The sequence below is a fragment of the Mytilus edulis genome, chromosome 12, assembly GCF_963676685.1.
Source record: "Mytilus edulis chromosome 12, xbMytEdul2.2, whole genome shotgun sequence".
Classification (NCBI taxonomy): Eukaryota; Metazoa; Mollusca; class Bivalvia; order Mytilida; family Mytilidae; genus Mytilus; species Mytilus edulis.
The window spans coordinates 65,283,633-65,304,546 of record NC_092355.1 but is presented as its reverse complement, the minus strand read 5'-3'; the positions used below and the strand labels follow the sequence as shown (position 1 = coordinate 65,304,546).

Below are 20,914 nucleotides of genomic sequence, written 5' to 3'. Positions count from 1 at the left end.
TATCAGCCCATAGACATAATTTTATCATGTGACTGCGACGTCATCAACGTTTTTTTCATGATTTACTCCGGTTTAAAATGGATTTAAGAATGAAGTTATATAAGAAAGGACTGTAATATCTTTTACAGTCATTCCCTAATGATTGTGCACGTAAAATGTAAGATTGATCCATATTAATTCATTAAATGAAGTGTTTGTATTTAAAACAATGATCAATAATTAATTACACTCATTGCAAACAACATTAGTGATGTTGCTACTTCTTCCAATATAACACAGAATCTTAATATATATTCATTTAAAAATGAAGTGTTTGTATTTGTAACAATGATAAATAATTAACTACACTCATTGCTAACAACATTAGTGATGTTGCTACTTCTTTCAGTAGTACAAAGATACTAACTAGGTAACATTATCATCAGAATATTAAACTAAGAGAATTAATTATGACAAAATTCATCGAAATTCTGCTAATCGCTATAGGAACGTTTTCAAATTATTGTGCTGGTGATATCGTGGTACTTAGACAAACACCACATAAAATATACATCGGAAATGTTGTGTTTGAGACACAAGCAGTTAGTATGTGGTCATTGTGTGCTCAGCTTTGCTCAAGGATGAAGATCTGTAGATCCATAAATTTTATACAACACAATAAAACGTGTCAGATTAATAATGCTGAGCCAGAGGAGAGTACTGCCCTCTTAATAGATAGCTATGGTGATAGTTTTGTTGCAGCATCGACCTTCCCACCAGTAAGTTGTTCTATATGACATTCGTTTGAATTTTCTTCAGAGTTTAGTATTTTTGTTATTTTACTTTTTTTAACGAACACGAATTTGAACGTTATGAATTTCATGGTTGCGATCTATTAGTGCACTGAGTGTGGAATAAAAAGAGATGTCAAAAAGATGTTATTTGTATAGGCGAATCTATCACGATGAATCTATACTTCATCATTTTAATTAACGTTAGGTCAATGATGATTCAATGGAAACGGACATGCATTTATGTTCCTCAATCAGTAATGTACAATACTCTTGCACTTTTCATCTGGAAATAATATTTTGTCACTTTCTATTACATTTCTAAAACGTTCAAAACGTCTTGTGTTCAGTTGTGGAGTGTTTTTAATTACTCAATTAAGGTATTGACTTTAAGAGAAATGGGCTCAATAGCTAATTTTAATTGATTATAGCTTGATATCAACTATCGTAAGTTATTGAATTTAAAATGTAAAAATAATAAATCGATGAAAGCTCATTTATTTTTTAGCCATGGCGTTGTCAGTTTATTTCCAAATCTATGAGGTTGACTCTCTCTCTGGTATCGTTCGTCCCTCTTTTATTATTATTACAATAAAATTGTATATAGATATAGGAAGATGTGGTGTGAGTGCCAATGAGACAACTCTCCATCCAAACAACAATCTTAAAAAGTAAAACATTATAGGTCAATGTACGGCCTTCAACACGGAGCCTTGGCTCACACCGAACAACAAGCTATAAAGAGCCCCAAAATTACTAGCGTAAAACCATTTCGTATGACTGTAATTGTATGATATCAAGCCACATGAATCAATTCTTAGTTGTTATGAAATCTACACAAATCACGTAAATTTGAACGATTTTATTTCACAAATATGTTTTATATCACACGCATGATTTATTTTATACGAATGTTTACGTGCTATCACATACACATCATGTCTTATCAAGAATTTGTAGACCAGGAAAAGAAAATCATCAAACTAGTCTTTATTATTGGTTCTAAAGATATAGAAAATGTGGTATTAATGCCAATGAGACAACTCTCCATCCAAGTAACAATTTATAAAAGTTAACCATTATAGGTCAAGGTACGGCGGTCAACACGGAGCCTTTTATGTTTGAAGATTACAATGTTAAACAAAAGAAAGTTTTACAAGTTGGCCTTGTTTCCATAAAACTTTAAAAAATAAATAAGATGAAATAGTACCGACACAAGACAAAGTTATTGCTTGTCAATTATTTTTGTCATTGTAATGCTACATAATTTGTGAAATGTGTGTTTTAGAACTTAGCCTCTGTATGTCAAGATCATAACTGCAGTCTGGACGAAATATGTATTCCAAAATCACAAAGCCATATATGTTATCCACTTTTCCAGAACACAACAGGTAAACAAAAACTTATTGATTTTCTGTTGATTTATTTGATCATGTGAACGATTAATGATATTATTAGAATTACAAGCACCATTTCAAACTAACTGGATCCGCGCGTGTGGTAAAATTATCGCTAAGAAAACATATTTCACCAGAAGCCATTCAAGATTAAGACTGAATCGATTAACGAAACATAAATGGCGGATATCAACATAAAACAATACTGAACTATAGGTTTCTGACTTTGAACATGCACTTGAAGGCAATGGAAACGTTGACCAAAAATACTTAAAAAGGTGTTGGTAATAAATCATGTAAGTACAGAGGTACTGACTACAGGCCTTAAAGTCATAAAACTGTCGAGTTAGTTTTTTGTGCTCGTACTCCAAAATCAACCAATCAAAATGTTGGATTTCATGTTTCGAGCATGATTTGTGTGCCTCGAGCACAAAGCAAAGTTTTATGCCTTCAAGGCCAGAGCTAACTTTCATTATTCATTTTTTACATTTGTATTTCTATCAGGCGTTATATACGATCCACTTTGTTAATAACTGGCATTACTTTATAAACATATGTTTCACAAATGATATCGGATATGTTTCTTACGTCGTAAGTACAATCCCCTTCCCTTTCATGAATGTGACCTACCGAATTAGACTATTTACCGGATTTGTAATCACATAGGCAACACGACGGGTGCCACATGTGGAGAAGGATCTGCTTACCCCTTCCGGAGCACCTGAGATCACCCCTAGTTTTTGGTGGGGTTCGTGTTGTTTATTCTTTAGTTTTCTATGTTGTGTCATGTTTACTATTGTTTTTCTGTTTGTTTTTTTCATTTTTAGCCATGGCGTTATCAGTTTGTTTTAGATTTATGAGTTTGACTGTCCCTTTGGTATCTTTCGTCCCTCTTGTATATAACTTTTCTTCAAACTTGCTTCTAATAATCCATAAAAATGATGTATACTGCAATAATGTCAAAATATCCCAGATAGTCAATGATAACACGTATGTCTTCAATGTTAAACCAAAAATATAAATGTTTTATAATAATCAACTTATCATATATACCAGGATTGAGTTTTATATCTTCGCGCGTTTCGTCTACACAAAACTCTTTAGTGACGCGCGAATCCAAAAAAGTTTGAAAGAACAAATAAACTATGAAGTTGAAGAGCATTTAGGACCAAAATTCCTAAAAGTGTTGCCAAACACAGCTAAGGTTATCTTTTCCTAAGGTAGAACATATCTCCCAATTGTATCATGTTGTTTGTGAGCGTAATAATTTACTTCACTGAGAAATCTTAATATTTTCCAGTACATCAAACATGTCCAGTAAATTGGTTGAGATTAGGAAGTAACTGTTACTATTTCAGTGCTGATACTAAAACGTGGCACGACGCAAAGGTACGATTTGTTTTTGATTACTGTAAATTAAGAAAATTAGTGTGTGTTTTTATTATTGCAAAGCATGCGACTGTGAAAATAGCGCAATAATAAATTGCATTCTGATATCTGACATCTGATACATATATTCGTATGCAGATTATTTTTAAATCGAAATTTGTATAGCAATCTAGACCGTTTGCCCATTCTTCATAAATGACAAATCTCCAACATTTTATGTGATTTATCGAGGTGCATTTATGAAGGAGCATCTGCTCAATATTTCGGAACACATGAAATTCCATTATTTTGGATGGGTTTGTGTTTTTCTGTCTCTATTTTTTTGTCTCGGCTGTTGTTTGTCTTTTGGTAGTTTTAGTATTTTGTCATGATATTGTCAGTTGTTTTTCTACGTATGAATTTTAATTTACCTTTGACATGTTTGGTATATTTCACTTTTCTTTAGAGGTTTAACAATATATAAAGAAGCAACACTTATACAAAAGCATTTAAAGACATTTCTAAACAGTAGTCTTATGTTCTTTTGCTACGATATTTGATTTAATCTTTAATTGATTAAATTGGTACCTCTGATCATAGATTAAAACACATATAGATTTTAGCTAGCATTTAAAATTGCATTCTGCCACCTTTAAATACCTCAACATGGGTCAAAATTGAAACAGACAAATTTAAAAAAAATCCTCGCTGCCTTCAAACACCTCAGCAATTTTAAAGAAAATTAAACCTTTGAATAATTTTACAAAGAAAACATTGAATATCACTTGCAGGTCAGTCAAAAATACAATATTCAAATGTTCATTCTTCTATTGCAATGCCTTTATCGCATTAGAAAACTGCATTTGCCTATCAAAATGTATTGTCTTGGGTTAATATATCTCATTTCCAATTTCGTTTTAATTTTAGATCAACTGATTATTCATATTTGTTTTCCTAATGCTATATTTTGTTAATTTTATCTAATATTGATGTCGATGTGAGCACAGAATCTCTTCTTTTAAAATTGGAATATAAGTCTTTTTAGTTGTATTCTTATATGCTATAACATCAGACCAACATCGTGTGCATAAAACAAAATCTAACCACAATAAATATATCTGATCCGTTTGATTTAGTGGTTAGATTGTTGATATACTAGTACATAAACGATATTGAATGAGTTTTGCAGTATCCTTTTTTTATTTTTTTTATTAGCCAATAAAGTTTTCATACATTTGGGATACACAATGTGTTACATGTTGTAGGCGTTTTGTGAAAGTGAAAATTCCATGCTTGCAGAAGTGAAAACTACTACGCAGATGAGCTGCATTAAGACCGTAGTCAAGACATATCAGAAAAGTATATAGTATAGATCTTACGAATGTTATAAAAGGTCGCATATATCACACGCTTGCACCCCTATTTCTTTTTATTATTGTTGTTCCTTGAATTGATACATTTAACGAAAACAATATTTAATGACAGACCAATGTAGAACAAAGAGAGCAAAACGCTTAACCAGTATACACATGGAAGGGCTGTAATATGTGTCTGTCCAGGAATAAATAACATTGACATGGTTGTGCACACTGAATAATGAGCGTAGCGCATAATTTAAAGTGTGCACCACATTTTTATGCCCTTTCAAATATTTATATATTGATTCTAAATTCCATTTTAGGCAGGAGTAAATCGCGAAAATGGCCAATAAATTCTAAATTGAAATGTTAACTAAAAAAGTTTGCCATATCAAGGTTTTATAGGTTAAACTCCTTAATAAAAAAAACATTATTAATTATTCATTATTTATTCACTATTAATATACATTTCAATTTTGGTTTCGAGATTACTGGCTAGGCGGGACAGATATTGTTACCGAAGGAATTTGGATATGGATACATAGCAAGGTGATAATTACTTTAAACGATTGGCATCCGGGACAACCAGACAACTTTGGTAACACCACAGGTGAAGATTGCATTCTAATGATGAAAAACTTTCCATATAAATGGAACGATGGAAATTGTCACACCCAACGTTCATATATATGTGAAAAGCAGTAAGTTTATTTAAAAAAAAATGAAAACAACACGTTAAATAATTCTATGCGTCCGAACAGCTTTTTCTGGATTTGCCTCCACCAGGAACGTAACGATTTGAAATTCGAGGGATGAATAAGTACTGAAACAGTTGAAGAGCTATTTGGCAAAAGAATACATAAAACAAATAGCCAAATTCATCTAAGGTCAACTTTGCCTGAGGGAGCTGAAACCTTTGTTTTTTTTTATAATTTCAAAATTCATAAACAGACAATTTTAGAAAGGTTTGTTATAAATCATGTCAATACCGAAGTACTGACTACTGAGCTGATGATAACCTTATTAGTTATTTGGACTTTTTAAGTATCAAACAATTTATATCTTACATATCATAATTAAGTACTTTATAAAATCACAGAATTTCATGTCTTTTTTTTATGTTTAAGTAATCGAAAAAGTACTAACAGAAAACTACCATTTCATAAATTAAATGATATACAGTAATGTGTTTGGACTAAAGCAAAATTAGGCTAATCGTATTGATATTATGTCTGCATTGACATTAAGCACAACGTCTCCATCACACCATCTTTCAAGTGAAAATATAAAACAAAATAGACTTGCTGTTAAGCTCTTTAGGTAGAGATTGTTTTCAATATACCTTATCAAACGTGTCCTGTTTTGCATGAACCACCTTCAATGTGAATAAACACTCAGTATAACACGCTTGAGACACAGGCACATCGTATTGGTCAACAAATTTTCTATGTCAAAATATTTTAGATGCAGCTATTGTGGCAGGACCATTCAGTGTATTTTGAATTTTTGAAAAACATAGGCTTTTCTACCTCAGAAATAGATTACCTTAGCTGTATTTGGCAAAACTTTTAGGAATTTTTGGTCCTCAATTCTCTTTAACTTCGTACTTTATTAGGCCCTTTAAACATTTTTTGATTCGAACGTAATTATAAAATTTTAATCCTGGTATCTATGATGAGTTTATTGTTAACTAGCGTAATGTATTGACTGAGATTTTCAAACCTTGTACAATGAAGCGAATACCATGGTCTTTCTGAGAAAACCACAAAAGGAGAATATTTGAAGCCACAAATTATTGTTTATGCAGATGCCTTTATTGTGTATCTAAATCTGTTAGTTAACACACAATACATTTCCAATTCCATGATCGAGTGCTAGGCTGAAATATTGTACATACATTTTACAAAATTGATATCTAGATCTTCCATGACATTAAACTTTTGAAATCAAATTCACTTTTTATATTTTTTGCAGGTTGGAGTGAAAAATCACGAACTAAAAAAAAGCTGACAACAGGGAACTTTACATTGCGTAGCGTTGTGTTATATCAAAATATGTAACTAATTGTATTATTAATTTGTCTCGTCTCTGTTGGTTTTATCTAACACAGTAGTATCATAAAAAGTTGTGTTTTAATTATTGTTTGTTTGTGTTGTTGTTGTTTTTGATCTACATGTATTTGTTTAAGCCTTTACACGGTATAAACTAATAAAAATGTGTACTTTCACATTTTCATTGTATTCAATTGTTTATTGAAACTATGGAAACCGTTACTTAGTAAATGTATCTAGAATGATTTTTCAATCCATACCGCCTTTTCTTGAACATACTTACAGATGGGTGCACTCCTAACCTGTACAGCAAGTTAACTTGATAACCAGTCATAACCCTAACCCTTAACCTGTGACCGAATATAGGACTGCTCTGACCAGTCCTAGGACCAAAATCTAGTTAACTTGAAAAGCGGACTTGGTCCTAGGACTGTTTTTATGTCTGCCAAAAAGTTAACTTGGAAACAGGTCCGCTATTGATATAAGTTAACTTCGAACCAGTCCTGTCATAAGTTAACATAAGTTAACTTCGGAACCAGTCCTGTCATAAAGTTAACATAAGTTAACTTGGAAACCGGTCCTGCAACAAAGTTAACTTCTGCTTGGACAAATCCGATCAAAACCAGACCTGTTCCCAAGTTAACTTTTGACTGGTCTGCTCAACACTAATTTAATTTGTAACCAGGACTGCTCTTCGTTGATTTAAAAAAAAATTAATATCTTTGTTTCGTAGTATAAACATCGAAAATAAAGTAATTTGAAAATTAATACTTACGTTTTATGAACAGGATTAAATACAAATATTTGAAAATAAGTAACGCACAGAACGTAACAGAAATTTATCTGTGATCTGACAATCTATCTATTATAAAAACGATTTCGGTTACAATGATAACAGGCACTAAATATACATATATTCCGAGATCAAATTCAATCATATTATGTATATTTTTGAAAAGAAGTATATTTGATGTTAGGTGTATACGTCCTTGTTAGTTATACCTTTAACTATGCAGTGTGCCAGCATGTCCTCTTTTTACTCAAAAATACTGATACGTAACAAAATTTCAGTAGTTTTGATGCCTCCAGTTGACTTGTACAACAAAATTATTTGACCGCATCCACCAAAACTGACCATATTTGCACTTTAAGGTGGCTCACCCCAATAGTGACCCCCGGTAGAATTTTTTTATTTTCAAATATTCTGTAGATTTTTTTATGCTGAATCCAAAAATGCAAAGAAAAAAAGGGGTCACCAGGCTCGTTTTCTCCTCAAATTGAAGCGAAAAGTGCGATTTTGACCCTATTTCCAAACATGCCCACCCTTCCAACAATAACCGTTACATCAAATTCAAAGACTTTTAAAACCAAGTCAGTATGATTTTTATGTGAAAAAACATTAGAATTTGAAATGTAAACCTTTCCCTTGGTTGTTTTTGACTTAAAAATCCTTTTATTTTCAGATTAATGTCTAAATTTTGCATTTTCTAATTTTAGTTTAAGGCAAAAAATATTGGTTTAATCGATTTTTCGTAAAATTTCCCCGGTAGATTTTTTTTTAAAACAGATATGTCAAAGCTACGAACTTTTCGAACATTTTAAGGTAAAATAAAATGGGGGTCACCAGGCTTTTAAAAAAGTTACGAGCTTTTGTTTAACCCCTCTACCCCATAAGGTCTAATTTCATTGCACTCCATTAATTACTTAATTGTGAATTCTTTATTGATGGCTTTGATAAAATAATGTTTGTAATTATATTAATAAACGATTGCTGAATATAAATGTGGTTATCGTATTACTGTTTGTTATCAAAATGTGAAATTTTGATTATTTTGGTGAAATACGGTAATTTTGTCTGGCGCGAGTTGCTTCCCTCTAATTTGGCGCCATTATCGGACCAGAGGAATTTCAAGGTCGCCATTGCCGAGCAGCATACTATATTGATGAATACGACCATGTACATGCATAACAGACATTGTGGCGAATATACAACGATGAAGGTAGAGTTATTACTTAAGAAAACATAGATTTCGATATATTAGGCAGCCAAATGTTATCTTTATAACGAAAAATACAAACTTGGGGGTTGTCTCAAAATACTCGATACTGTTGAAAATCACTGCGGCTGAAACCTTTGCACGGGCTCAATTTCTGTTCCATGTTTAATATTATAGATCGTTATAGCTGGTATCTTATTTATGTGTTTATTTTACCTTTTACAGACAAGTTGTAAACATGTCTGGCCAGTTTTGCAAAATATCCGTGTGCAAACGGCCGAAGAGGAAGGGATGACATCTATTGTCATTTTTACGCTACCGTTAGCAGTGGTTAGTGTCAATGAATTAGTCTTTTTTATCATCATTTTTAATAACTTATTTCGTAGCCAAGTTAGGTTCATATTAGTCCGAGATTAGCCCCAGCTTGTCTGGCAAAACAGCCGTTGGACGTCAGAGAAATCTCGGACTAGGGTCATATGTATGTGGGGTACCCCCTAACTTCCATCGGGACAGTTTCTACTCCTTGACCCCAACTATATTTCCCTTCCCATTTTACTCTAAAAATCCCCCCCCTTTTTACTTCAATTCTTCCATCTCCTTGCCCCAAGACAAAATATATTTCAAAGATACCCCCTTTTCCCTGATCCCTCATTCCCCTGTCTCCTTACCCCTGTCCACCCCTCTATTAAGGTCTGGGGTTTGATTAACTTCTTTATTTTCTTGAGAATATGATATAATTGGCCTAATTTGTAAATGATAAACCCTACAGTAGGAGGCAAACGAAGGATTCATCTTTATCAATCACAATTTGTTTACCATTAACCCCCCCCCTAATTCTGTTAGGTATACAAAAATGTCTTAAGGTCTAGTAATAGAAGTATCAGGGTTAAACATGTACAGAATGTGGCCATAAGTATTTGTCACTTGAGATTTTTAGCTGTTCATATATATTGTATATAATATAAAAAAGAAGATGTGGTACGATTGCCAATGAGACAACTATCCACAAAAGACCAAAATGACACAGACATTAACAACTATAGGTGTATACATTTTTTCAAAAAAAAATTATTTTGGATTGATTTTAAGCATCCTGGTACCAATAGAAGCAGTATTATCACAGGTTTATTTTTTGGTTATATTTTTTTTGTGTCTCATTTTCATTATTTTCTGTTCAGAAATTCGATATACATGTATATTCAACCAAATTAAATTATAAAAAAATATTTTATGTTTTCTCGAGGGAAAACAAAATAAATGAAAACGAACCTATTATCAAATAAACACATATTAATTTAGACCATTTTAGTTCTTTTAAGGTTACCCTTGCATTGTCAGTCTTATCAAACTTGCATGTACCTCCCAAATTTGGTTTCTGTTCTCCAACTTCAGTTTGCCTCTACCAATGTTATGAAACTAATACACAATTAATGCATATATATATGCTTACTACATTGTACCAACAAACACACATGAAGTTTGAATTTTTGGTGGGGTCGCTTTTACTTTCTAGAGTTATGCCCCTTTACAAATTAAAAAAATGCTGAGATTTTGTTCCTTTCTTTAACACAAGTTTGCTTCATCCAAATGTTCTGAAACTTATATGCAATGCTTACTACAACAACACTCAGATCAAGTACAAATTTTGGTGGTGTCACCCTTTTCATCCTTTATATGCAAGCGGCTGCTCATCTGTGTCCCATGGACACATTACCATTATGAACTAGTCTACATCTATATGCTTTTGAATGTCAATAATTGTTGATTTTCTGACAGAATTACTCTGATATTTAATTTCAGGCTGCAAGTACATTTGTACATGTACATTGCAAATGGAAGGAGTGAGCTTGGAATGTTCAACTTTACTTGGAAACTATTGGCAAAGTACTGACAGAATTTCATGAGAAGCCAGTATCATATTCTAGTCTTGCAACCGGAAACTATGCGTAAAGTGCTGAAACTTAAGAACAACATTCTGCATGTATATATGCAATATATGTTGCCACAATCCACTTAAGGAGCTAAGATCAACTATAAATTGGAACTACATGTATATGCTTTAGTGCTGTCAAAATCCTTTAAAAAAATCAAATCAAAAGGACCTACTTCACCTATATATATAGCTAGCTACCTGTCCCAATGATGAATACAGATCATATATATGAGTCTACTCTTATAAATAAAACAGTGCAGGAGAATAAAAATAAAGAAAATATAGAGCTGATCAGCTAATGATTGTACATGTACATGATGTATCAATGGCAACAATGCTTACATGTATACTAGTACATTGAAATTAATTATATTAATAGATGTTTTATAAATTTGATCTCATAGATATTAGAGGAATAAAATCAATCACGTTTCAAAAATTTGATTTAGTTGAGCCTTTTTTTTTAACACCAGTTTTCATGACATATTATGGTATACCATTGACTGTCCGTCGTCAGCATGTGGGACATATACTCAAAAATAATAAATACTAATAGGTACATGTAGTAGTCAATATTGTGTAATCAATAGGTCATCTTCATGTATATTTGGTGTATAAAATGATTATTAAATGTCTTATCACAAATTAAAATATCAAATAAGAGGATGTGATATGATTGTAAATGAGACACAACAGACCAAATAACACAGAAATAACTATACCTGTAGGTCACCATATGGACTTCAACAATGAGTAAAACATATTCTGCATAGTTGGTTTTAAAGGTCTCGAAATGACAAATGAACAATTTAAAACATTTAAAATGAGAAAACTAATGGGTGATTTATGTACAAAATAATAAATGAATAACAAATATGTCTGTCTTGCAGGGTTTATCTGAACTTAACCTCATTTTCATGGACTTGTCTGTTTCTTGAATTCTAAATATGTTTCAAAATATTTGGTTGATGGGATGATTGTTACAGTCCGACATAGGGTGGGGGCTCATTGGTGGATTATATTGCAAATAACTGAAGCCAGCCCCGCTTTGGCAGTCAGTCCCCACATTGCCACTAGAGAAATAAAATAACTAAGAAAAAAAAATTAAATCACGATAATTTCCTGTCGATATGCACATCTAAATAGTATGTCCTTATTATCTACAAAGTTTCATGAAATTCTGTTGTGTGGTTTCAGAGGAGTTTCGATGACAAGCTGTTTGCAGTAGTATACTGCAGCAAATAAGTTCAAAGGGGCATATCTCCTAGAAAAATAATTCGTAATTTCCTGTCGATATGCACATCTACATGGTATGTCCTTATTATCTAAAAAGGTTTTATGAAATTCTGTTGTGCGGTTTGAGAGGAGATGCAGTGACAAACTGTTGCAGTAGTATATTGAAGCAAATAGGTTCAAAGGGGCATAACTCCTAGAAAAAAATATGTATATCTAAATAGTATGTCCTTATCTAAAAAGGTTTCATAAAATTCTATTGTGCGGTTTGAGAGGAGATGCGATGACAAACTTGCAGTAGTATATTGAAGCAAAAAAGTTCAAAGGGGCATAACTCCTAGAAAAAGTTTGAATCATAATTTCCTGTCGATATGCACATCTGCATAGTATGTCCTTATTATCTAAAAAGGTTTCCTGAAATTTTGTTGGGCGGTTTGAGAGGAGTTGTGATGACAAGAAACAGGACTGATAGACTGGCTGATGGACGGACGGACGGGTCAAAAATGTTATACCCTGCGCCACTTCCTTGCGTAGGGTATAAAAATAGGAAGATGGGGTGTTATTGTTTATGAGGCAACTCTTCACCAGAGACCAATTTACATAGAAGATAACAATTATGTCCCCGTACGGACTTCAACAATTACTATAAACTGATATACCACATAGTCAAACAAATAAAAGTCCCAGAAATTACGTTTTTTTTTATATGACTGCACATAATGAAAATTAAAGTTGTGCATACTGAATGATCACTGGCAAGTATTTCAAGCATAATACGGATGAGAACATGCAGATAAGTATCAATTATGAAAGTTATGCAAAGTAAGACGGGAGCTAGATATATGGACTGCCATAAAAAAAAATGAAGGACAATTACGCTTGGTGCAAGTGTAGGCGAAATTCCCCCTTTTTACCCTACGAGGCTTCGTATGTATACATCCAGCTGTTTGAACACCCTGTATATTCAAGGGGTCATCTGTCAGATTAGTCATATTTCTATGTTAACCATACGATATGAAAATAAGCAGATGTGGTATGATTGCCAATGAAACAACTATCCACCAAAGTTCATATTTAAAATTCAATATTATAAATAAAAAAAACATTATCTCCTTTTATCATCACGCATAGATCGATGATTAGTTATGCATTTCTTTGCCACGGTAAGATCAAATCAGTGTTCACAAACAAAATTGTCATTCACATTTTTTTGCCGCATTGACATCACTCAACTATATTTGTGATCATTTGTTTGAATCAAAAACTTTCCTTATTAGCTTACCTTTTAAAAAAGCATTTCAAAAATCAAGATTAAAGTTAAAGTTTGCCAACATCACCGGCTAATATAGCGTTCTTCAGGGCGTAGCTTTTAAATTACAATCCCAACTTTTCCTGAACCTAGTAGTAGTATAGATTTTTTGTTTATATATAAAGTCTTTAGTAGTGTTTGAGACTGCCCGGCACGCTGCGGGTGTATGCCCTAGCAAAATCCCGACATGGTGAAACCAAAAAATTTGCGGTTCTCCGCAAAGCATGCAGTATTTAGGACTTATATCATAGACCGATATATAAGGTCGGAATACTAGGCCAGTCCCGGTTACTTTTGACAGTGATGGATCCAGGGGGAGGGTTCCGGGTTCCCCCCTTTTTTGGACGATCAATGCCTTTGAATGGGGAAATATAGTTGGAACACCCCCTTTTTGTCCTGGGTTGGGAACCCCCTTTTAAAATGGCTGGATCCGCCCGATTGATCGTTGCTGGATCTATTAGTCTATTTTAATAACATTCAGTGCTCTGATTCAATTATTTTAGTTTTAATGCTGATATTTCTTTTTTTTTTAATATGAACTCGGTTGACATATTGATAGATACAACAGAAAATTGCAAATCAACAAAATAACAATTCATAAAATAAGTAATAGAAAAGTATCATAAAAATAGAAAACATTGGTCCCGATGTCTTAGATTATAGGACTAAGTCTAGTGTTCCGGAAATCATGGAATTGTGATACGAGAAAAATTATCAGATGATTTTCGTGCAGGTAAACATATCTTTAAATGAAAATGTTAAGTATAAAGTCTGTTAGAAAATTGGCATTTTCAAATTTGTTTTGGTATAACTATAATTATCAAAATTTTGCAGTGGAAAAATATATCGCATACTCGGGAATAAACTCCAAATAAAGATATTTCAAGTTTTAAATATATTTATGACAGAAACAAACTGTTATAAAACGCCAAACGGATTATATCATGATAACAAACCCGCCCCAATGTTTTAAACCATACTATACGGGCAGAGACATAATATATACACATATATGTCTCTGATACGGGTCACAAGTTTACCTGTTTTTTGAAAGCTGTACAATGACATGAAGTTGTTTACATCGCTATCATTTGTTTACAGTTAATCATTGCGTCATTGGCAAAACATTTTCAAAAATAAATATCCACGACATCATTTAATTCAACTGGTATTTAAGTGAATTCAAAATATGCTACGAACGGACCGAAGAGGCGACCTTATCGGACCACAGATGAATTATCACGTTGTGATTGGTTAAACGCCGTCACGTGGTGACCCCCTATGAGACCGTATGGGGTTAGTAAGTTTCATATGGGGTTCATGACGCGTTAATGGCGACGTCATCCATTAATGTTGTTGTTTATTTTTCAACAAAATGCCGCAGAAAAGGTCCAGCGTCCGATAAATTCGTTATACGATAAACTACTGACCCCCTACGGATCCATAGAGGGTGAATAAAATGCATAGGGGACTCGGCCTCCGGCCTCACCCCCTATGGATTTTACTAACCCTCTATGGATCCGTATGGGGTCAGTAGCGAACCATATAACTTATAGTGTAAGATGAGAATGCGTTTTGGGAGCGAAGCGACGTCATACATTTGACTTTGTCAGTATTTATATATTCTTTTTTTTAATGTTATGCTTACATCATGTATATTTTTCTCCTTTTAAACTTTTATGCGAAAAATGAAGAAAGCACTGTGAATTTCTGACCGTTCGTATTTCCTGTTTTGAAGAACGTTTAGCCTCACTTGTTTACATCGTCAAGGGTGCTTTCATACACGCCCGCGTTCCAAGGTCGTCAAAGCTATTTTTGAGAAGACCCCTTAAAGCGACCGTTTCCAAGGCACTCGTCGTAAGAAACATGCGTTAAAATATGCGCATTGGTAAAGGGCCGAGCCACCTTAATTTGTAAATATATATATCTGCATAGTAAATCAGCCATATTTTTTATGTCAGGATGTAATGTATAATACAATCATGACAATGGACAGCAAAATTGCAATATAATAACAAAAAATTTTGGTTCGCATAAATTTAGGATACCAGCATGTCCTCATGTTATTCAAAATATTGATACGTAACAAAATTTCAGTAGTTTTGATACCTCCAGCTGACTTGTACAACAAAATTATTTGACCGCATTACCAAAACTGACCATATGTGAACTTTAAATTGTAAATCTATATACCAGCATAGTAAATCAGCCTTATTTTTAATGTTGGGATTCAATGTATAATACAATCATGACAATGGACAGCAATATTGCAATATAATAACAACAAATTTTTGTTCGCCTAAATTAAGGGTGCCAGCAAGTACTCTTTTGACTTAAAATACTGATACGTTATAAAATTTTAGTAGTTTTGATGCCTCCAGTTGACTTGTACAACAAAATTATTTGACCGCATCCACCAAAACTGACCATATATGCACTTTAATTTGTAAATCTATATACCAGCATAGTTAATCAGCCATATTTTTTATGCCAGAATCAATGTATAATACAATCATGACAATGGACAGCAAAGTTGCAATATAATAACAACAAATTTTTGTTTGCATAAATTTAGGATACCAGCATGTCCTCATTTTATTCAAAATATTGATACGTAACAAAATTTCAGTAGTTTTGATACCTCCAGCTGACTTGTACAGCAAAATTGTTTGACCGCATTCACCAAAACAGACCATATGTGCACTTTAATTTGTAAATCTATATACCCGCATAGTAAATTAGCCATATTTTTTATGTCAGGATTCAATGTATAATACAATCATGACAATGGACAGCAAAATTGCAATATAATAACAAAAAATTTTGGTTCGCATAAATTTAGGATACCAGCATGTCCTCATTTTATTCAAAATATTGATCCGTAACAAAATTTCAGTAGTTTTGATACCTCCAGCTGACTTGTACAACACAATTATTTGACCCCATTACCAAAACTGACCATATGTGAGCTTTGAATTGTAAATCTATATACCAGCATAGTAAATCAGCCTTATTTTTAATGTCAGGATTCAATGTATTATACAATCATGACAATGGACAGCAATATTGCAATATAATAACAACGAATTTTTGTTCACCTAAATTAAGGGTGCCAGCATGTCCTCTTTTTACCTAAAATACTGATACGTTACAAAATTTCAGTAGTTTTGAAGCCTCCAGTTGACTTGTACAACAAAATTATTTGACCGCATCCACCAAAACTGACCATATATGCACTTTAATTTGTAAATCTATATACCCGCATAGTAAATCAGCCATATTTTTTATGTCAGGATTCAATGTATAATACAATCATGACAATGGACAGCAATATTGCAATATAATAACAACGAATTTTTGTACGCATAAATTTAGGATACCAGCATGTCCTCATTTTATTCAAAATATTGATACGTAACAAAATTTCAGTAGTTTTGATACCTCCAGTTGACTTGTACAACAAAATTATTTGACCGCATCCACCAAAACTGACCATATGTGCACTTTAATTTGTAAATCTATATACCCGCATAGTTAATCAGCCATATTTTTTATGCCAGAATCAATGTATAATACAATCATGACAATTGACAGCAATATTGCAATATAATAACAACAAATTTTGGTTTGCATAAATTTAGGATACCAGCATGTCCTCATTTTATTCAAAATATTGATACGTAACAAACTTTCAGTAGTTTTGATACCTCCAGCTGACTTGTACAACAAAATTGTTTGACCGCATCCACCAAAACTGACCATATGTGAACTTTAATTTGTAAATCTATATACCCGCATAGTAAATCAGCCATATTTTTTATGTCAGGATTCAATGTATAATACAATCATGACAATGGACAGCAAAATTGCAATATAATAACAACAAATTTTGGTTCGCATAAATTAAGGATACCAGCATGTCCTCATTTTATTCAAAATATTGATACGTAACAAAATTTCAGTAGTTTTGATACCTCCAGCTGACTTGTACAACAAAATTGTTTGACCGCATCCACCAAAACTGACCATATGTGAACTTTAATTTGTAAATCTATCTACCCGCATAATAAATCAGCCATATTTTTTATGTCAGGATTCAATGTATAATACAATCATGACAATGGACAGCAAAATTGCAATATAATAACAAAAAATTTTGGTTCGCATAAATTTAGGATACCAGCATGTCCTCATTTTTATTCAAAATATTGATCCGTAACAAAATTTCAGTAGTTTTGATACCTCCAGCTGACTTGTACAACAAAATTATTTGACCACATTACCAAAACTGACCATATGTGAGCTTTGAATTGTAAATCTATATACCAGCATAGTAAATCAGCCTTATTTTTAATGTCAGGATTCAATGTATTACACAATCATGACAATGGACAGCAATATTGCAATATAATACCAACAAATTTTTGTTCACCTAAATTTAGGGTGCCAGCATGTCCTCTTTTTACCTAAAATACTGATACGTTACAAAATTTCAGTAGTTTTGATGCCTCCAGTTGACTTGTACAACAAAATTATTTGACCGCATCCACCAAAACTTACCATATATGCACTTTAATTTGTAAATCTATATACCCACATAGTAAATCAGCCATATTTTTTATGTCAGGATTCAATGTATAATACAATCATGACAATGGACAGCAATATTGCAATATAATAACAACGAATTTTTGTTCGCATAAATTTAGGATACCAGCATGTCCTCATTTTATTCAAAATATTGATACGTAACAAAATTGCAGTAGTTTTGATACCTCCAGCTGACTTGTACAACAAAATTGTTTGACCGCATCCACCAAAACTGACCATATGTGAACTTTAATTTGTAAATCTATATACCCGCATAGTAAATCAGCCATATTTTTTATGTCAGGATTCAATGTATAATACAATCATGACAATGGACAGCAAAATTGCAATATAATAACAACAAATTTTGGTTTGCATAAATTAAGGATACCAGCATGTTCTCATTTTATTCAAAATATTGATACGTAACAAAATTTCAGTAGTTTTGATACCTCCAGCTGACTTGTACAACAAAATTGTTTGACTGCATCCACCAAAACTGACCATATGTGAACTTTAATTTGTAAATCTATATACCCGCATAATAAATCAGCCATATTTTTTATGTCAGGATTCAATGTATAATACAATCATGACAATGGACAGCAAAATTGCATTATAATAACAAAAAATTTTGGTTCGCATTAATTTAGGATACCAGCATGTCCTCATTTTATTCAAAATATTGATCCGTAACAAAATTTCAGTAGTTTTGATACCTCCAGTTGACTTGTACAACAAAATTATTTGACCGCATTACCAAAACTGACCATATGTGAACTGTAAATTGTAAATCTATATACCCGCATAGTAAATCAGCCTTATTTTTAATGTCAGGATTCAATGTATAATACAATCATGACAATGGACAGCAATATTGCAATATAATAACAACAATTTTTTGTTCACATAAATTTAGAATTCCAGCATGTCCTCATTTTATTCAAAATATTGATACGTAACAAAATTTCAGTAGTTTTGATACCTCCTGCTGACTTGTACAACAAAATTATTTTACCGCATCCACCAAAACTGACCATATGTTCACTTTAATTTGAAAATCTATATACCCGTATAGTAAATCAGCCATATTTTTTATGTCAGGATTTAATGTATAATACAATCATGACAATGGACATGCAGCGATATTGCAATATAATAACAAAAAAATTTGGTTCGCATAAATTTAGGATACCAGCCTGTCCTCATTTTATTCAAAATATTGATATGTAACAAAATTTCAGTAGTTTTGATACCTCCAGCTGACTTGTACAACAAAATTATTTGACCGCATCCACCAAAACTGACCATATGTGCACTTTAATTTGAAAATCTATATACCCGGACAGTAAATCAGTCATTTTTTTATGTCAGGATTTAATGTATAATACAATCATGAAAATGGATAGCAATATTGCAATATATAATAACAACAAATTTTTGTTCGCATAAATTTAGGAAACCAGCATGTCCTCATTTTATTCAAAATATAGATACGTAACAAAATTTCAGTAGTTTTGACACCTCCAGCTGACTTGTACAACAAAATTATTTGACCGCATTACCAAAACTGATCATATGTTCACTTTCATTTGTAAATCTATATACACCATGACGTACCCACATAGTTTTAGAAAAAATATATTTTCTTGTCGCTAAATAGTTTCTTGTCGCTTGTTGACGCTTGTTGTCGCTAAAATTCTTGTTGTCGCTAATTAATGAGACCGATTTTAGGACGTCCCATATAAATATCGGTAATGACAAATCTCTCGATAAATCTGACGAATTTGACGAGATTGTTGATAGTTTTACCACACCGTATGCTTACGGACACTGTACATTTTCTGTTAGAATATTCTGCGGGAAATAGAATAGTAAATCCAATGCAAACAAGTTGAATATCAATGAAATATCCATGCAAGTATAAATTTATGCATAAAGTAAAATTTAGGAAGGGACAGGTAAACAACGGGGAACGAAGTAACGTAGACAATGTTGCCGATATCCCGTGATATAAGAATATTGTTCCGATGCGTTGGATAACCTTTCTATCCGCCTTCTAATAAAAAAAACCTCTCTGTGATCGTATAGCCATTTTTTATTTATATAAGAATGCATGTATATCAAATAAAAGAGAGCATTTGTATAATATCTAGTAGAGTCTAGCGAGTAAATAATAAATGATATATGTGGAAAAACAATGCGAATGTTGTTTACATATTTTAATTAAAGCTCAAGTCTGATATGAAAACTCTTATAACGATAATCTGTCATAAGCAGACCTATCCTCAGGTCTGGTCAATAGCAGACTTGTCCACAGGTCTGGTCAAAAGCAGACCTGTCCTCAGGTCTGGTCAGGAGCAGACCTGTCTACAGGTCTGGTCTGAGGCAGACCTGTCCTCAGGACTGGTCAAAAGCAGACTTGTCCACAGGTCTGGTCTGGGGCAGACCTGTCCTCAGGACTGGTCAAAAGCAGACTTGTCCACAGGTCTGGTCTGGAGCAGACTTGTCGATAGGTCTGCAGCAGTCATAAAAAAGCAGACCGTAGGTCTGGTCCACCAACGACGAAGTTAACTTGCTTGACTGCTTAAAAATTCTCAAGTTAACTTAGAAAGCAGTCAACAAGTTAACTCTAAGTTAACTTTTGTCAAGGTTAGGACCGCACCCATCTGTATCTACAACAATAAATCTTATTTAGTTCAAGACCGGGTAAACCGGGAAAAAAAGACACGGATTATTTAATCATATCTCAATCTTCGGTAATAAGAGTGGAGTTGTCGGATTGAATGATTAATGTCACCTGATTGGAAGATATTTATTGATGATGTTCAGGAGCGATGTAGAAGGTCTGCAAGAGACGTTTTCCTTTCATTAATGCTGAAGACTATCGACTCTAACCACATGACTA

At 32.9% G+C, this 20,914-nt stretch overlaps 1 protein-coding gene across 1 annotated transcript; it reads left to right on the top strand.

Moving 5' to 3' along the window:
• Positions 1 to 343: 343 nt before the first annotated feature.
• LOC139497779 (C-type lectin domain family 4 member E-like) lies at positions 344 to 6,877 on the top strand. Its single transcript, XM_071286014.1, has 6 exons — positions 344 to 758; positions 2,059 to 2,161; positions 3,468 to 3,556; positions 4,801 to 4,894; positions 5,381 to 5,594; positions 6,868 to 6,877. The coding sequence occupies exons 1-6, from the start codon at positions 450 to 452 to the stop codon at positions 6,875 to 6,877; spliced, it is 819 nt and encodes a 272-aa protein (XP_071142115.1). The 5' UTR covers positions 344 to 449.
• The last annotated feature ends 14,037 nt before the right edge of the window (positions 6,878 to 20,914 follow it).

Excerpts from the sequence above, each read along its gene's own strand:
- LOC139497779 (XM_071286014.1), top strand. The coding sequence starts at position 450 with ATGACAAAATTCATCGAAATTCTGCTAATCGCTATAGGAACGTTTTCA. Across the intron at positions 2,162-3,467 it reads ACTTTTCCAGAACACAACAG|TACATCAAACATGTCCAGTA; the intron begins GTAAACAAAAAC and ends AATATTTTCCAG. Across the intron at positions 4,895-5,380 it reads AGTCAAGACATATCAGAAAA|ATTACTGGCTAGGCGGGACA; the intron begins GTATATAGTATA and ends TTTGGTTTCGAG.